The sequence below is a fragment of the Triticum urartu genome, chromosome 2A, assembly GCF_056163025.1.
Source record: "Triticum urartu cultivar PI428250 chromosome 2A, HENAU_Tu73, whole genome shotgun sequence".
Lineage (NCBI taxonomy): Eukaryota > Viridiplantae > Streptophyta > Magnoliopsida > Poales > Poaceae > Triticum > Triticum urartu.
In genome coordinates this window covers 172,641,995-172,658,587 of record NC_141874.1, presented here as the reverse complement: position 1 = coordinate 172,658,587, position 16,593 = coordinate 172,641,995, and the positions used below count along the sequence as shown (strand labels likewise).

Here is a 16,593-nt window from a genome sequence, read left to right as displayed (position 1 = left end):
TACTTCAGAGTGGTACGTAATCCTGTCTTGGAAGTCATGTTGCTAGACAACAATGAACCTACGAGCTATGGAGAAGCGATGGTGGGCCTGGATTCCGATAAATGGCTCGAGGCCATATAATCCGAGAGAGGATCCATGTATGAAAACAAAGTGTAGACTTTGGAAGAACTACTTGATGGTCGTAAGGCTGTTGAGTGTAGACGGATTTTAAAAGGAAGACGGACAATGATGGTAAATGTCACCATTAAGAAAGCTCGACTTGTCGTTAAGAAGTTTCCCGACAAGTTCAAGGAGTTGACTACGGTGAGACTTTCTCACTCGTAGCGATGCTAAGAGTCTGTTGGAATTATATTAGCGATTACTGCATTATTTATGAAATCTTGCAGATAGGATGTCAAAACATTGTTTCCTCGACGATTTTCTTGGGGAAAGGTTGTATGTGATACAACCGGAAGGTTTTGTCAATCCTGAAAGATGCTAATAAGTATGCAAAGCTCCAGCAATCCTTCTGAGGACTGGAGTAAGCATCTCGGAGTTGGAATGTATGCTTTGATGAGATGATCAAAGATTTTGGGTTTATATAAAGTTTATGAGAAACTTGTATTTCCAAAGAAGTGAGTGGGAGCACTATAGAATTTCTGATGAGTATATGTTTTAACATATTGTTGATCAGAAATGACGTAGAATTTCTGGAAAGCATATAGGGTTATTTGGAAAGTGTTTTTTAATGGAAAGCCTGGATTAAGCTACTTGAGCATTGAGCATCAAGATCTATAAGGATAGATCAAAACGCTTAATAGTACTTTCAAATGAGCACATACCTTGACATGATCTTGAAGGTGTTCAAGATGGATCAGTCAAAGAAGGAGTTCTTGCCTGAGTTGTAAGGTATGAAGTTAAGACTTAAAGCTCGACCACGGCAGAATAGAGAGAAAGGACGAAGGTCGTCCCCTATGCTTAAGACATAGGCTCTACAGTATGCTATGCTGTGTACCGCACCTGAAGTGTGCCTTGCCATGAGTCAGTCAAGGGGTACAAGAGTGATCCAAGAATGGATCACAAGACAGCGGTCAAAGTTATCCTTAGTAATTAGTGGACTAAGGAATTTTCTCGATTATGGAGGTGGTAAAAGAGTTCGTCGTAAAGGGTTACGTCGATGCAAGCTTAACACCTATCCGGATAGCTCTGAGTAGAGATGTCGGATATGTATAATGGAGCAACAATTTAGAATAGCTCCAAGTAGAACAGTTATTTGGAATAAGCTCCAAATAGAACGTGGTAGCTACATCTAGGAGATGACATAGAGATTTGTAAAGCACACACGGATCTGAAAGGTTCGGACCCGTTGACTAAAACCTCTCTCACAAGCAACATGATCAAACCTAAAACTCATTGAGTGTTAATCACATAGTGATGTGAACTAGACTACTGACTCTAGTAAACTCTTGGGTGTTAGTCACATGGCGATGTGACCTGTGAGTGTTAATCACATGGCGATGTGAACTAGATTATTGACTCTAGTGCAAGTGGGAGACTGTTGGAAATATGCCCTAGAGGCAATAATAAATTAGTTATTATTATATTTCCTTGTTCATGATAATCGTTTATTATCCATGCTATAATTGTATTGATAGGAAACTCAGATACATGTGTGGATACATAGACAACACCATGTCCCTAGTAAGCCTCTAGTTGACTAGCTCGTTGATCAATAGATGGTTACGGTTTCCTAACCATGGACATTGAATGTCATTGATAACGGGATCACATCATTAGGAGAATGATGTGATGGACAAGACCCAATCCTAAGCATAGCACTAGATCGTGTAGTTCATATGCTATAGCTTTTCTAATGTCAAGTATCATTTCCTTAGACCATGAGATTGTGCAACTCCCGGATACCGTAGGAATGCTTTGGGTGTATCAAACGTCACAACGTAACTGGGTGACTATAAAGGTGCATTACAGGTATCTCTGAAAGTGTCTGTTGGGTTGGCACGAATCGAGACTGGGATTTGTCACTCCGTGTAAGCGGAGAGGTATCTCTGGGCCCACTCGGTAGGACATCATCATATGCGCAATGTGACCAAGGAGTTGATCACGGGATGATGTGTTACGGAACGAGTAAAGAGACTTGCCGGTAACGAGATTGAACTAGGTATCGGTATACCGACGATCGAATCCCGGGCAAGTAACATACCGATAGACAAAGGGAATTGTATACGGGATTGATTAAGTCCTTGACATCGTGGTTCATCCGATGAGATCATCGTGGAACATGTGGGAGCCATCATGGGTATCCAGATCCCGCTGTTGGTTATTGACCGGAGAACGTCTCGGTCATGTCTGCATGTCTCCCGAACCCGTAGGGTCTACACACTTAAGGTTCGGTGACGCTAGGGTTGTAGAGATATTAGTATGCGGTAACCCGAAAGTTGTTCGGAGTCCCGGATGAGATCCGGACGTCACGAGGAGTTCCGGAATGGTCCGGAGGTAAAGAATTATATATAGGAAGTGCTATTTCGGCCATCGGGACAAGTTTCGGGGTCATCGGTATTGTACCGGGACCACCGGAAGGGTCCCGGGGGTCCACCGGGTGGGGCCACCTGCCCCGGGGGGCCACATGGGCTGTAGGGGGTGTGCCTTGGCCTATATGGGCCAAGGGCACCAGCCCCAAGAGGCCCATGCGCCAAGAGAGAAAAAAAAGGGGGGAGAGTCCTACAAGGGGAAGGCACCTCCGAGGTGCCTTGGGGAGGATGGACTCCTCCCCACCCTTGGCCGCACCCTTCCTTGGAGGAAGGGGCAAGGGCTGCGCCTCCCCCTCTCCCTTGGCCCTATATATAGTGGGGAAAAGGAGGAGCAAACCAATCTAAGGCCTGGCGCCTCCCTCTCCCTCCCGTGACACATCTTCCTCCTCCCGCAGCGCTTAGCGAAGCCCTGTTGGAATCCCGCTACTTCCACCACGCCGTCGTGCTGCTGGATCTCCATCAACCTCTCCCTCCTCCTTGCTGGATCAAGGCATGGGAGACGTCTCCGTTCCGTACGTGTGTTGAACGCGGAGGTGCCGTCCGTTCGGCGCTAGGATCATCGGTGATTTGAATCACGACGAGTACGACTCCATCAACCCCGTTCTCTTGAACGCTTCCGCGCGCGATCTACAAGGGTATGTAGATCCAATCCTCCCTCGTTGCTAGATGACTCCATAGATTGATCTTGGTGACACGTAGGAAAATTTTGAATTTATGCTACGTTCCCCAACAACAGGAACATATCATGGCAAGGCAAGGCATGACATGAAGCTACTCAAAGCATATAACAAAAGTCCCTTAGTGACCATGAGCCAAAAGGGATCAGAGAATACAATTGCAAGCATGTGAACATAGCAAAAACATAAACAGATTCAGACTTAGTGAAAAACTGAAGCATGGCAAAACAGATAACAAGTAGGCATGTTTACGAGCTCGATGCACTCACTACGAGGCATTGCATGACAAACTAAGCATACACCCAGCAAATTGACATGGCATAGAAGCTATACATGGCAAGAACAACAACAAAGGATGCATGGATCAACAACTAAAAGCTCGGCAAAATCGCTAAACACGTTAACAATCTGCAAGGAACATTTTATAGCAAAAGTAGAGCTCGGTTGACTCAAGCTAGGTTACTCCATAATTGCAAACAAAGACATGGATGGATAGAGCACCACAATATCTACAAAACATCCTTACTGATCATCCTCAAAAGAGGCACGGATCACTAGGAAACAACATGAACATATGGCATAAAAACAATAACAGGACAAGGACTTGGTGAAATTCTAAGTCCCTAAAATCAGCATCATTGAGTAAGCTACTTTGCATGCTTGTGCTAGTCACCACAAAGATCACAAAAATACATGGAATACACCCGTGTAAAGATGGCATGGCATATTTCAAAACACATGTAGAGCTCAGGATCATAGCATGCACACATTAATCATGGCAAAAATGACAAAAGTGCATTTGCTGAAACAGATCTGACATAATCATCACATGGCCCTCTTTCAACGACATTTCGGGCACCAAGATGATCTCAAATGAAAATGATGTAATGAGATGAAATGATGTACTCGTCGAGTCGAACATTTTGATATGCTACGCGCACGAATCGGAGCCACGGATGCAGAGTTATGATGTGATGAAGTTAGCTAAAAGTTACTGGGACTTGGTGGAAAAATTACCCTCCGGGTCTAGGGTTGACTTTGGCACGGAAGTCGAGGCAGGACCGGATCTCGTCGGAGAGCTCGCCGGAGAGCGGGGAGACGACCGGAGAAGAGGGATCCGGTGAGGGGGCGCCTGGATCCGGCGAGGAGGAAGACGGGGAGGCCGGATCCGGCGAGTGACGACGAGGTCCGCGGTGGCCGGAGCATTTGGCGGCGGAGATCGGCTCGAGGCGGCGGCGTGCGCGCGAAAGCCGAGGCTGGCGGGAGGCGGCGACGCAGTCGAGGCGAGGCGGCGGCCGGCGGCGAGCGAGCGGGGCGGCGCCGGCGAGCACAGGCGGTGGGGCGCGCGGACGGGCGGCGGGCGCGGCGCTGGGCCCGCGGGGCCGGACGCGGGCCTGGCGGGCCGCGGGGCGGATGGGGGCTGAGGTGGCTTCGCACTATTGGAGGAGGGAGGCGGCGGAGGCGACGTGGCGCCTCTTGATTGGCCGGGGCGACGTGGCCGGATGCGATGGACGCGTCCGGCGGCGGAGTGGACATGTCCGGTGGCGCGCGGAGGAGGAGGTTAGGGTTTCATCTGCGCGAAAAATCCGGGAGGCACACATATTTATAGGTAGAGGGAGCTAGGAGAGTCCAAATGAGGTGCGGTTTTTGGCCACGCGATCGTGATCGAATGACCGAGATGATGGAGGGGTTTAGGTGGGTTTTGGGCCACTTTGGAGGGATGTTAGGCTGCAACACACACGAGGCCTTTTCGGTCCCTCGGTTAACCGTTGGAGTATCAAACAAAGTACAAATAGCACGAAACTTGACAGGCGGTGTACCGGTAGTAAATCAAGGCCGCAAGACAAGTCTCGGTCCAATCCGAAAACGTTTAACATCCGTACATGAAAAGAGGTAGAAAGGGACACCGGGTGACATAGGAGCGCCGGATTGCAAAACGGACAACGGGAAAAATGCTCGGATGCATGAGACGAACACGTATGCAAATGAAATGCACATGATGACATGATATGGAAAGCATGACACGCAAGCAATGACAAGGCAACAACAGCGAATAACTGGAAGACACCTGGCACATCGGTCACGGGGCGTTACATCCGCCCCTCCTCATTCTCTCCAATCATCTCATGCGTGGCTAACAACGGGTCTAAGACCAGTCGATCCGGATTCATCAGCTAGGAGTTTGTCGCCTGCTCGGACGAGGAGGAGAAAACCCTCCAAGTCGCGGCACGCCGCTCCCTGGAGGATACCGGAGCGCCGTGGATCCGCCAGTCAAGCGCCTTCACCACCACTCCGGTTGGGATCTAGCGGTGGCGGTGCTTCCAGCGAAAGCTCACGCTGGATGTCCACTTTGTCACGGCAGCTGACGAGTGCGGCTAGGCGGGTCCCTGATAGAAGGTTCCAGCACCCCGGCTCAACGTATCCCCGACATTGGGTCCTTGTCCCAGCAACGTTGGCCTTGGAGTCTAAGGCCAATGGCAGCAATGCTTAAGGCCCCAGATGCCCCAGATGTGAAAGGTGCAAAGATGCGTTTGTGGTCGAGGCACAACGTGCCCGTGACATGGAGAGGGTGCATCATGCCGCAAAGCCTCACATGACGCGGAAAAGAAGGCCGAGGCCCGAGGAGGATTCCCATGCCTGATCCTAGCGAAGCGGCAAGTTGGGTCTGCCCATGCCCTCGCAACCTCCCCCGAAAAGGGGATGAGATGCCTAGTGCCACTTCTGACACATCCAGCTCCGGCGTCAAGCATATCAGGATCGACTCCTATTGCGTCTTCAATCTCTACTTCCATGATAACGAGGGCAAGGGAAGCCATAGGTGACGAACTTCCCCTATCTATATAGTCTTTAATCATGAAGAAACAATAGAACATGCCATCATTTTGGTAGTCTCGTGGTATGTATGAATTCCTCTATGCAATGTCCGGACTATGTTTTTTTTTCGAAAAGGGGGTATCCCCGGGCTCTGCATCAGAACGATGCATACAACCATATTATTGATAAGCAAAGGGTTCAACAAAAGTCTTCATGTCTCAAGAAAGAAAAGACGCTCATAGAGAGCATAGGCAAAATAAAAGGATAGCCACAACCGGGAGGCAAAAAGATAAGATAGGAAACTAAACATCTATCATATTACATGACCGCCATCGAAGCCGGTTGAAGATATCACGTGCTACCGTCTCCCATCGGATAGGTCCAGTAACCAAATATCATGTGCTACCGTCTCTATCCTTTTCAGAAGAAGCCTTGAGAGTTTCATGAAAAGGTAACCTAATATGTTATTGTTGCTTCTCTTCGAAATTCAGATTGCCCCAGAAGATCTGAGTAAAGCTCTCAACTAGAGAGCTTGCTCTGTTTATAGTCTCTATTTCAGTCTGTCTCAACCCCGAAAATCCGAGCTCTCCCAGACCCCAGATCTCTAAGTTGAACACGAGAACAATAGAACTGCTCTTTGCATGGTTTGGAATTGAAACCGGTTGCGGAATTCCAGTACTTCAAACTAAATCCGAAGTGTACAGGTACATCGTAGAGTGAAGGTAACCGTTGGATTTTGGGGACTTATATAAGCCGCCTCTTCTTCCCAACAACACATGGCCATTTGTATATGAGCTCTAACCACTATTGTTGACTTTTAGAGCTCGAGTACTCCTCCCAAACTACCCAAGTTTTAATCTTTATGTGGGGAAAGAAAGAGGAGACCTGCTTCATCGAGTTTGTTAATCTTGGAGTTGTGGGGACTCATAGATGATTGGAGTCGCTCAGAGGCTTCGTGATGTGCAAAATCAGTGGAAAAGTTTGTGGAGGTTAGATGCCACCTCAAGACCTACCTCTTAGTAGTTGATCCAAGCTTTGGTTGGCGGGGCTCAAGGAGACGAAGGCGAGACACTCGGTGTCGTTTGGGAACTTAGTGCCCACACCACTCCGACAAAGATTAAAGTCCCCTCAAGGACTTACTTTAGGATACATCACCATGCATCTGGTTATTTTGTTCCCAAGCTTTATTACTTGCTTGGTGTGTTACTAGCTTGCTTACCATGTTTTATCTTGTTACAAGTGTTGTGCTTCATGTCATATTGGTTGATTCAGTTAGTTGCATTTTAGAGAACTTAGAATTCTACGATCCTTAAACCAACTAGGAAAGTTAAAAATGTAGTCGCCTATTCACTCTCCTCTAGTCGACATCTTTCATCTGTCACTTATATACTTATTATTGCTCTTTACTTTATGTGGTACAATGAGCGGTGTGAGTTGGTAGATTGTTTGCGAGGTGATGACGGGTTTGACAAGTGTAGTATGCCCCGCTGTCGTGAAATTCTTTTCGATGTAGGTAACTAGCTTAGACGCTATTCTGTCATCTAGAGGCTGAAAGTCGACCCTTTTGAGATGCCACACCGAGAGTGGAAGGTCAAGGTATTTCATAGGAAAGGAGGTGCACATGGCCGGCAAATTTTGGAAATGTCATCCAAGTTGAAGTGGTCACAACAGGCAAGGAAACTGAGCTCATATGGAAGTTGATAGGCAATCCTGTCACCTCCCTGAAGCAATGCAAGATATTAGTAAGGTTGATCCCGAAACCGCCACATTGTCTGTGTAAATTGAGGTACTAACAATAATGTTGTGGCCCCTAATATTGTGAAGAAGTCCGTGTCGTGTTGCAAAGTCAATGATCTGCTGCAACAACTTTGTGGTGATGACAGATAAAAGCAGCGAGAGGGGTCACCTTGCCAAAGGCCACGACCATGGTTTATGGGAGGGTCGAGTACTTAAGCGAAAATATTTCACTTCTGCAACGAGAACATGAAGAGAAATCAACCAAATTGAGATTTCTCGATTACATAGCGAAAACCTAATTCAGACTACGTAACCAAGAAACAAGCCCAGTGGTTTCTCGGTTTCATCTTCAGCGCAAGGGCGCTTGATTAGATTCGATTTGAAAATTTTAAAATACAAGAGTAAGATGTCAGAAATCTTGGTATCCAAAGAAAGGTCGCTAATAAGTTACATAGTCTCGGAATCCGTGACTAAAATCTTGGCCCAGAATGGAGGGATCCTCGCAGTTGATGATGCAGAAGCTGTTCAGTATATTTATTTTAGTCTCTCGCTCTCCTTCTGCGACAAATGTCACTGTATTCATTCAAGCAGTAGCAGGCGATGCCATTTTGCCAGACTTGAAAGAGCAAAATGTGCAGATATGGTGTCCCCGTCTTAAAGCTTATCTGCACGGAGCAGGGAGCACTCACTTTCACATGCTTGTGCAGGTTCGGACCGATCGATGGCGCTGCCTCCCAAAAAGAATTACTAGAAACTTTCCTGTAGCATCTCTTTAGAAGCAATGGCTTTGCGCTGCATTTGTGGCATCTCCTTCGGCATTGTATGACAGTATGAGAACTGGCGCACTTGGCAGACTGGCTACAACACTGCCAACATACCTGCCCAGGCAATTGTCGTAATTTTTTCTTCCTGTTTACTGCAGATGATCAACTGTTTTTCGTGAAGTTCTTGTAAAAGAAAGAGAGACTTAATCCGATTCTTTCTTGGTCGACCAAGCTAGCACTGGATCGATAACCAAGATGTGGAATTATGTACTTGGAAGTACCTTCTGTTACAGAATGGCAACGCCAACGTTGTCAGGCGTTCATCAGCGTGCGCATTGGGGCTAGTAAACGAGCCATTCTGCCTTCTGCCATGCCACGGACAAGCAGGGGGTCCCCGGCGCAATAGACCGTCCCCGAAACGGAGGAATCTCCGCGGCAACGAGACGCTGAGACCACGTAGCCGAGGAGCCCCCTGCCGGGCAACCCGATTGTCACCGAGTGTATGTATGCGAGGCATGCCATCTCTGCCATGATCGTTACTGCGCCATCACCCTGCATGGGCTTGGGATCGCAGAACTGCCGACATGGGCCACCCGCCTTCTCGGAGCTCGTTTCCATTGTGTTGGCCTGATAAGATTGTTCGAGACCCTCCCGTAAGTACGCCCCTCGGCCCTCACCCACGAGGCTGCCGTTTCGAGGATCCTGCTGCTGTGCATGGTTTCATGGCGATCGGGAGCCATTTTCACTGTGCTGATTGCAACGCCAACACTGCCGCGCACATGCATGCCCCCCTACTCCAAGAGGAGATAAATGTTGGATTAGCCAACAGGTTGCTCGTCGCTCCAGTGTTGCTGTCCCTTCCACGGCGCACCGCCCGCAGATCGCACGGCTCGTCGCCGTCGCCGCCGCCGCCATGTCGTCGTCGGCGCCTCGGCCAGCTCTCGGCCTCGACGAGCGGCTCGGCTACGTGCAGTGCAGGTTCTGCGCCACCATCTTGCTGGTACGTACCATTTGGCTCTCTCTCGTCGCGTCACAGTGTGTGCGCAGAAGCTCACTTAGACTCGCTGCCATGCGTACGTGCAGGTGAGCGTGCCGTGCAGCGGCCTTCTCAAGATGGTGGCCGTGCAGTGCGGCTGCTGCGCCGGCGTCCTCTCCGTCAGCGTGGCTTCTCCCCCTCCGCCGCCGCCGCCGCCGCCGCCGTCCGTCGAGCTGCCTCTTCAGGTCAGCCTTTGCTTCCGAAGTAGCTTTGCATGGGCATCATACAGGGGTAGGACATTGTCCGCATGCTTCTTTTCAGCTTCGACTGTAGTCTGTATACCAAACTGACGGGTGGAACAGGAGCTGGGCATTGATCCGCCGCCGAGAGAATGGTCGGACGACAGCAGCGCCGGCAACGACAACGACGACGACGGGGAGGGAGAGGTCGTGGAGAAGAGTGCCACTGCCGTCAACAAACGTAGACAAACTTACCCGTCTTTTCTTGTGCACCGGCAGACAGATCATGAGCTATGCTTCTTTTGCAGCGCCGGTGAGGAAGCAGCGGACGCCGTCGGCATACAACTGTTTCATCAAGTAAGAAATAAGCATGCAGCCATAACATTTGACAAGCATTTCATGTGAGAGGCCATTGGAAGCTTTTAACATATTCACCATGTTCTCAGGGAAGAGATAAAGAGGATTAAAGCCATGGAGCCTGACATCACCCACAAAGAAGCATTCAGCACGGCTGCTAAAAACGTAGGTATTCATGTCTCCACTAAAAAAACACCTTGCGATCATTGATGTCCATTTGCATTTTCATCCAAAGCTTCGTTCATGTGATTTGGAAATTATAATTGGTTGTTGTGATGCAGTGGGCTCACTTACCCAGAATTCAGCACAAGGGAGACTGATGAAACTGCTGCCGGCTTCACGTGCAAACTGCAAAAGGAGGGGGGAGCAAAATTAGTTTCCATGCAAGTGAGACAGTGAATCCTCTTTCAAGCAGAGTGATTTGCCTCTGTTAATAGCCAAGTCTGCTCTATTCTGCGAGAACATAACTATGAGTTAACCCACCTGATTAAAAGTATGGTTTGTCAACACCTTCGTTGAACGGCACAGGATGTTTTATGCAATTATAAGCTGATTTCGTGAATCCTCAGACAGTGAACTCTATTGGTACAGATAATCATAGCTTCTTTAGCAATTTTGACTAACATACATGATTCCTCTGTCGTTCCACGTCAGTACAAAAATGGAAGCATAACAGGAAATGTCGCATTTAGTTTAGATTACACAAAGACCCCAAACTTCTAGTATTTGTGATCCGAGCTTGTGGGTGAAGCATCACTCTTTTGATGCTGGCATCAGCCGGAGCCTGTCCTCAGAAGGACCTTTCGTCGGATTCTTCTCCTCCGATAGAAGGGCCTGCAGGTCACTCCCATTTGCCAAGCTGTTGAACTCCACTGATTTGGAGGGCAGAGCAGGATAACGACGCTGGCAAAGGGTCATGAGCCTCTTGATCGACTGCAGGTACTTGCGAGTGGTCTCGTCGTTCATGATATGAGCCACACTGTTCGTGTAAATCTTCTCTCGGGCAGAACGCTCGTGGATACCAACCATAGTGACTCCAATAGGCCATGGCGCGTTGCCAATGGCCAGCTTGATGTATTGGTCCATTGCTTGCAAATAATCACGCTTCATGCAGCAGTCCACAATAAAGAGCAATGCTTTACGGATGTCATCGGGAAGAACCTAAACACAGAAGCAATAATTGGCGTCAGAAATGCCAAGCAGTTTCAGTCAGGAGAGGGTCAACATAACGTAGGCATGGAAGGTACAACATAAAGTTCATAAACACTCTTCACAATTCAGATGTGAGCATCACAATTCAGCACGAGCAGGTTCTTTAATGAGAAAGTGAATCCATGTATAAGAAAAGAGTTTAAGAGGAAGCTGAATCCATAAAAAGGACCATCAAAAGTTGCTTCCTCAAAAAGGTCCTTAACTGCTAGCAGAATATGCGCAAAGTTCAACTGAGCCCTTCTTTTTTTAGATTCAGAACTATATCGGGGCCAGGTGGCTAGCTACATCACAATGAATCAGAAACCACAATGTATGCCAGAACATGCACAACACAGATGAAGAATGAGAACAAAGAAGCAAAAATTTAAAGGGGTTTGAAAAAAAAAAGGTTAACCGTTGGCTTTTGAGTCGGGCCTTGAAATTTCGTTTGATAATAAACAATTGAGCCCCAGGCTGAGTCTTCACCAAAATTGTTTTCATCATTTTACAAGAGCACCCTCCCTATAATAGGGATGAATTGATTATGTGTGTGTTTCCTGATACAGCCGTACAGCTACTCTTTACACGCATAAGAGCTATATTAAACTTGAAACTAACACCAACAAAAGAATACCAAGCATACAGTCATGACTTGTTACACTACTCAGAGTACATGGTTTTTAATTTGCATATCCAGCATACAATGAATCAACTAGTTAATAAGAAGTATACTGTAAAAATGAGAGGATTTTCATAACTAGATATATTATGATTTATAGTGCAGAAGTAACAACAAAACAGTGTGATCCTTGGCAGAGTGAAACAGATATAAAGGAGCAGATGCAAAAATGTTGTGCAAAACTGCAAAATCAATGCAAGTTTAGCATCACACTAACTAGGAAGTAGCATGTCTACCATGTGTCATGGATATATAAGAGATATTTCATAGTGAAGTTATATCATTACAGCTTTATAAGCTGGCCTAAGGTACAGAATATATAGTGATCCTCTGGCACTACCAGCATTGAGAAGTTCATAAGCTTCGTTGAATCTCTAGCAAATGTGATTCACATAATCACAAGATCTTAGTGAGATAGACTGAAGTCATATGGTCATAAGAAACTATGTAAATACAGCCAGGTTACTATGGTCATAAGAAACATTAGATGACCATTTATAACTATCTGCTATCATTACATTCAACTGATGACCAGATGTAGGCCCCTTTTCCTTAATAAATTTATTTATGTGATGATGTTGCTCCGGTTACCCCTATTTTAGTCTCGGTATACATGCATAATTTATATGTAAAATATGCATGACAATGACCATCTCTTTGATCAGTTTTCCATTCCAAAATACTCTACGACTTCTTCAGGCTGCAATGCAAGAACCAAGAAGGATTTGAGCAGAAGGTTGAAATTGTATTAGATGTCAAGTTTTGTCATCTCCTATTTCTAATACAACTCTTAAGTTCTACACAATAGCACTCGTCACTTTACCCGTGATTCTGAATTTTGCAGGTACATCATGTCATCGCAAGCATAATTTCAAATCCCAATTCACCCCACTCTTGCACAATTACTTTAATTCGTAACTGAATGAAAATAACATCACACAATTTAAGAAACCAGCTGACAGAACACCAAAATATGCTCACCTTCTTCCTGCAGAACTCAAACAGGGGACTGAGATACCGCGCACACTGCTTGAACGTTGCAAACATTGACTTTCCCTTTGCCGAACGCTTCTCCAGCTCTGTCATATCATCCAGCTCCTGGTTCCACTCATTGAGCAACCTCTTGAAGAAGACTAAGATCTTGTCTTCGTCACAAAGCTCCTCAAACTTGGTCTTCATTCGCTTTGAGTCCTTGTCTGCATCAGCATCATCCCCACTCCTCCGGGCATCCCCGTCCCCTTCATCCACATCGTCTCCCAGGGCGCCGCCCTCACCTCCATCACCAGCACCTACACGCTTGCCTTTGCCCTTGCCATAGGCGTCTCGACCAGCCTTCTGCCGCATGCGGAGCTCAATCATGTCACGGAGGAAATCGTTGGTCTGCCCCTCTGTCATCTCAAGGTCGTCAATGTCGTCAATCGCTCCGGACTTGAGCACGAGCTTGAGGCGATCAAGGCGGTCGGCGTCGTCCTCCCCAAATAACGTGACCGGCTCGCGGAGCACCCGGAGGCGCCGCATGACCTCGTTCCGCGGGAGGACGAGCTCATCAATGCGGCGCTCCTCGGAGTGGAGCGTATCCTCCGGCGGGGCCTTCTTCCCCGCGAGGGCGGGTGGAACAGAGGCCGCGGCGGCGGAGGAGCTAGGGTTAGGGTTCCCGCCCCCGGCCTGGGCGGGGTCGGCGTTGGAGTTGGTAGGGTCGGAGGCGGCGGAGGAGTTGGGGGTGGGCACAGAAGGAACCTTGGCGGGGATCTGGCGGCGCTTCTGGAGCTGCTTGTCCTCCAGCTCCGACCGCCGGACAAAGTTCTTACCGCCGAAGTCGGCCGTCGCCGCCTTCCGCTTCTTCTCCAGCTCCTTCCTCAGGAGATCCATCTCGACGGCGATGCAGCGCAAGGCTCCTCGCCGCTTCCCGGAGACGGAGATGGAGATAGAGGGGGGCAGGCGGCGCCGGTACGACTCCTCTCAGCCTCCGGTACGCACCGGAGATATTCTGTTTTTTTTTTTTTTTTAGAAATCGGAGAGATTCTGTCGAGTTTTTGGTCCTTTGAACAACAAAGGTGGCCAAATGGGCCCGTCCTGGCGTGCTGACCCGATAGCCCGCGTGCCCGACGGCGTGGTGAGTCTAGCTTGGCACGTCGATAATTCGGTCGTACCGGCATGTGGCCCGCTTAAGGCCGTGTTGGGCTGCGAAGCTGGGTACGAGTGCTGGCACGGCACGACCCGTTTCGTTTTTTTTTTAATATTTATACAACCCAATAGACTGAATATATTAAAAAACTTAATAAGCTGAATTCTACGCGGGCCACCGGGCTAAACGTACCTCCATGCTGGCCTTTTTACTAAGTGGCCGTGCCTGGGCTAGGCACATGTGTCGGCCCATATAGTTGGTGTGCCTGGGAGGGTCGTGTCGTGCCTGACCCATTTAGCCCAGGTTGGGCCAGGTCAGCCCACCTGAACAGGTCTGCTTTAAAAAAATAGTAATTCGTGCACATGCAACATATGTGTAGTCTTTTTTTTTGCGAGGAACCATAGGGTATTTTATTCCAGAGTGATAGAGTTACATCTTCACCAACTAGCTTGCTAATACATGAGGGAGGTTGACCCAACCAACAGGCTGTGCTATCCCCACATCTACCAAAATTAGCTAAACAATGTGCAACCCTATTCTGATCCCAAAGAATTTTAACAGGAATAACTACCCTATCATTCAAGAACCTTTTGATCTCCGCCACCAAGTGTCCATATGCTGACCTATCCAATGAATCATCCCCAAGCATCTTGAGAGCCACCGCACAATCAGACTGAAGAACAATAGTGGCCTGAGAATGCTCTATCGCCAACTTCAACCCTTCCATCATAGCTTGCAATTCTGCCTCGAGAGCTTCATTGCAGTGAAATAGTTTGCGGTAGGATGCGAAGATAACAGTCCCGGTCATGTCACGAAGAATCATTCCCGAGCCCGCTGACCCGTCCGTAGGGTCAAAAGAGCCATCCACTGACAACGCCACCTGGTGCACCTGTGGAGGAGGCCAAGGTTTGCGAGGTGCATATATTCCAGATGGGGATCTATGTGTAGGTTCATAAACCACCGGAGCTTTCCCTTTCATAATTTCCTCAACACTGAGCGAGATTTGTTGGAAGGTGTTATAGTAACTTGCCAAGAACAAGCAGGAAACCTCGAGTGGAGGGATAGATTTACCATGAGTGAATTCGTTCCGCAGATGCCATATACGCCATAGTACCATAATGATTCTGCTCCTGATCTGCTTGTTTGATTCCGATAGGAGGTGGAGCAGCCACTTTGAGCCCGTACACTGGATATCTGTTCTGGGGGGAAGTGGCCAGACTAGCCACATAGAATCCCAGAGCATAGCAGCATTAGGGCATACAAGTAACGCATGAAATGAGGACTCCTCCTCCCTTTGATAGAGGTTGCAGCAGGCGGATGTACCAATATGTCGACGAAACTTCTCAACATTTGTTGGAAGTGATCCCGAAATGACTTGCCAAGCAAAGTGTCTCATCTTGGGGGGGGAGGCATCCGCAGACCAGACAAGCTTCCACAACGGTCGGTCACCATTAGGGTTAGAGCTCGACGCACCCGGACTGAGATGATCTCTTATTGAAGACATTGCAAAGTGGTAGGCACTCTTGATAGTAAAACTGCCCCGATCTGTCCCAAGGCCACGATACAAGTCCTCCTGTTGGCGCGGGGAAGTGCGGATCTTCAGTATTGCACCTACATCAGCCTGGCAGAAGAACTGTTGTAGCAAGTTTAACTTCCAGTTGCCGCGATCATCAAGAAAATCCTGGACTCTATTGAGGCGGCAATTGCCTCTTGGCAAGATAGGAGTAAATGGGGGACCCCTAGGGATGCACGGGTCCCTCCACGTTCTGATGCTAGCCCCATTGCCCACTCGCCAGAGTATTCCTTTCTTCACCAATTCTAGTCCATGCTCAATGCCCTTCCACACCGCCGAGGAGTTCGACGGAAAAACTGTATCCACCAAGTTCCCGTTAGGGTAATACTTGGCTTGGGGTAGTCGGGCACATAACGATTCTGGATTAGTGAGAAGCCTCCAGGCTTGTTTAGCCAGAAGAGCCTGATTGTAAGCGCGCATATTCCTAAAACCAACGCCTCCTTGAGATTTAGGGAGAGTCAAACGCTCCCAAGCAACCCATGCCATCTTTTTCTTTCTGTTTTCCACCCCCCACCAGTATTGCCTCATCATCTTTGTTAACTCATCACAAACCGACATGGGAAGTTTGAATATACTCATAACATAAACTGGGATGGCTTGGGCCACCGCTTTTATAAGCACCTCCTTACTTGCAAAAGACGAGTATCGTTCACTCCAATTCATCAAGCACTTACTCAATCTAGACTGCATAGATTCAAAACGTCCCTTATGCATGCGCCCCTCTGGAACCGGGAGGCCAAATACTTTGGTTCAAACTCCTGTTGAGTAACATTCAGAATTTATTTCACTTCCACCACAACTTGATTTGGACAATTGTCAGCAAACAAGATGGAGCACTTTGAGGGGTTGATAATTTGACCCGTAGCTGAAGCATAAGTACTCAAAACATCCTTGACAATCATCGTCGAATCCGTAGTAGCACGGAAGAACAGA

General features: G+C 48.0%; 2 protein-coding genes across 2 annotated transcripts; one reads left to right on the top strand and one right to left on the bottom strand.

The window, feature by feature from the left end:
• The first annotated feature begins 7,941 nt into the window (after window positions 1-7,941).
• On the top strand, window positions 7,942-10,437 carry LOC147984419 (protein YABBY 7-like). Its single transcript, XM_087543542.1, has 5 exons — window positions 7,942-9,520; window positions 9,604-9,741; window positions 9,859-9,976; window positions 10,044-10,092; window positions 10,182-10,437. The coding sequence occupies exons 1-5, from the start codon at window positions 9,434-9,436 to the stop codon at window positions 10,300-10,302; spliced, it is 513 nt and encodes a 170-aa protein (XP_087399668.1). The 5' UTR covers window positions 7,942-9,433; the 3' UTR covers window positions 10,303-10,437.
• Window positions 10,438-10,678: 241 nt separating this feature from the next.
• LOC147984418 (uncharacterized) lies at window positions 10,679-13,981 on the bottom strand. Its single transcript, XM_087543539.1, has 2 exons — window positions 12,944-13,981; window positions 10,679-11,253 (listed from the first exon to the last, which is right to left on the bottom strand). The coding sequence occupies exons 1-2, from the start codon at window positions 13,829-13,831 to the stop codon at window positions 10,846-10,848; spliced, it is 1,296 nt and encodes a 431-aa protein (XP_087399665.1). The 5' UTR covers window positions 13,832-13,981; the 3' UTR covers window positions 10,679-10,845.
• Window positions 13,982-16,593: the final 2,612 nt, after the last annotated feature.

Bases quoted from the DNA above. Each gene is read 5' to 3' on its own strand.
- LOC147984418 (XM_087543539.1), bottom strand. From the start codon at position 13,831: ATGGATCTCCTGAGGAAGGAGCTGGAGAAGAAGCGGAAGGCGGCGACG. The intron at 11,254-12,943 runs GTGAGCATATTT...TTCTGTGTTTAG, and splicing joins TTGAGTTCTGCAGGAAGAAG to GTTCTTCCCGATGACATCCG.
- LOC147984419 (XM_087543542.1), top strand. From the start codon at position 9,434: ATGTCGTCGTCGGCGCCTCGGCCAGCTCTCGGCCTCGACGAGCGGCTC. The intron at 9,977-10,043 runs GTAGACAAACTT...CTTCTTTTGCAG, and splicing joins TGCCACTGCCGTCAACAAAC to CGCCGGTGAGGAAGCAGCGG. The intron at 10,093-10,181 runs GTAAGAAATAAG...CCATGTTCTCAG, and splicing joins GCATACAACTGTTTCATCAA to GGAAGAGATAAAGAGGATTA.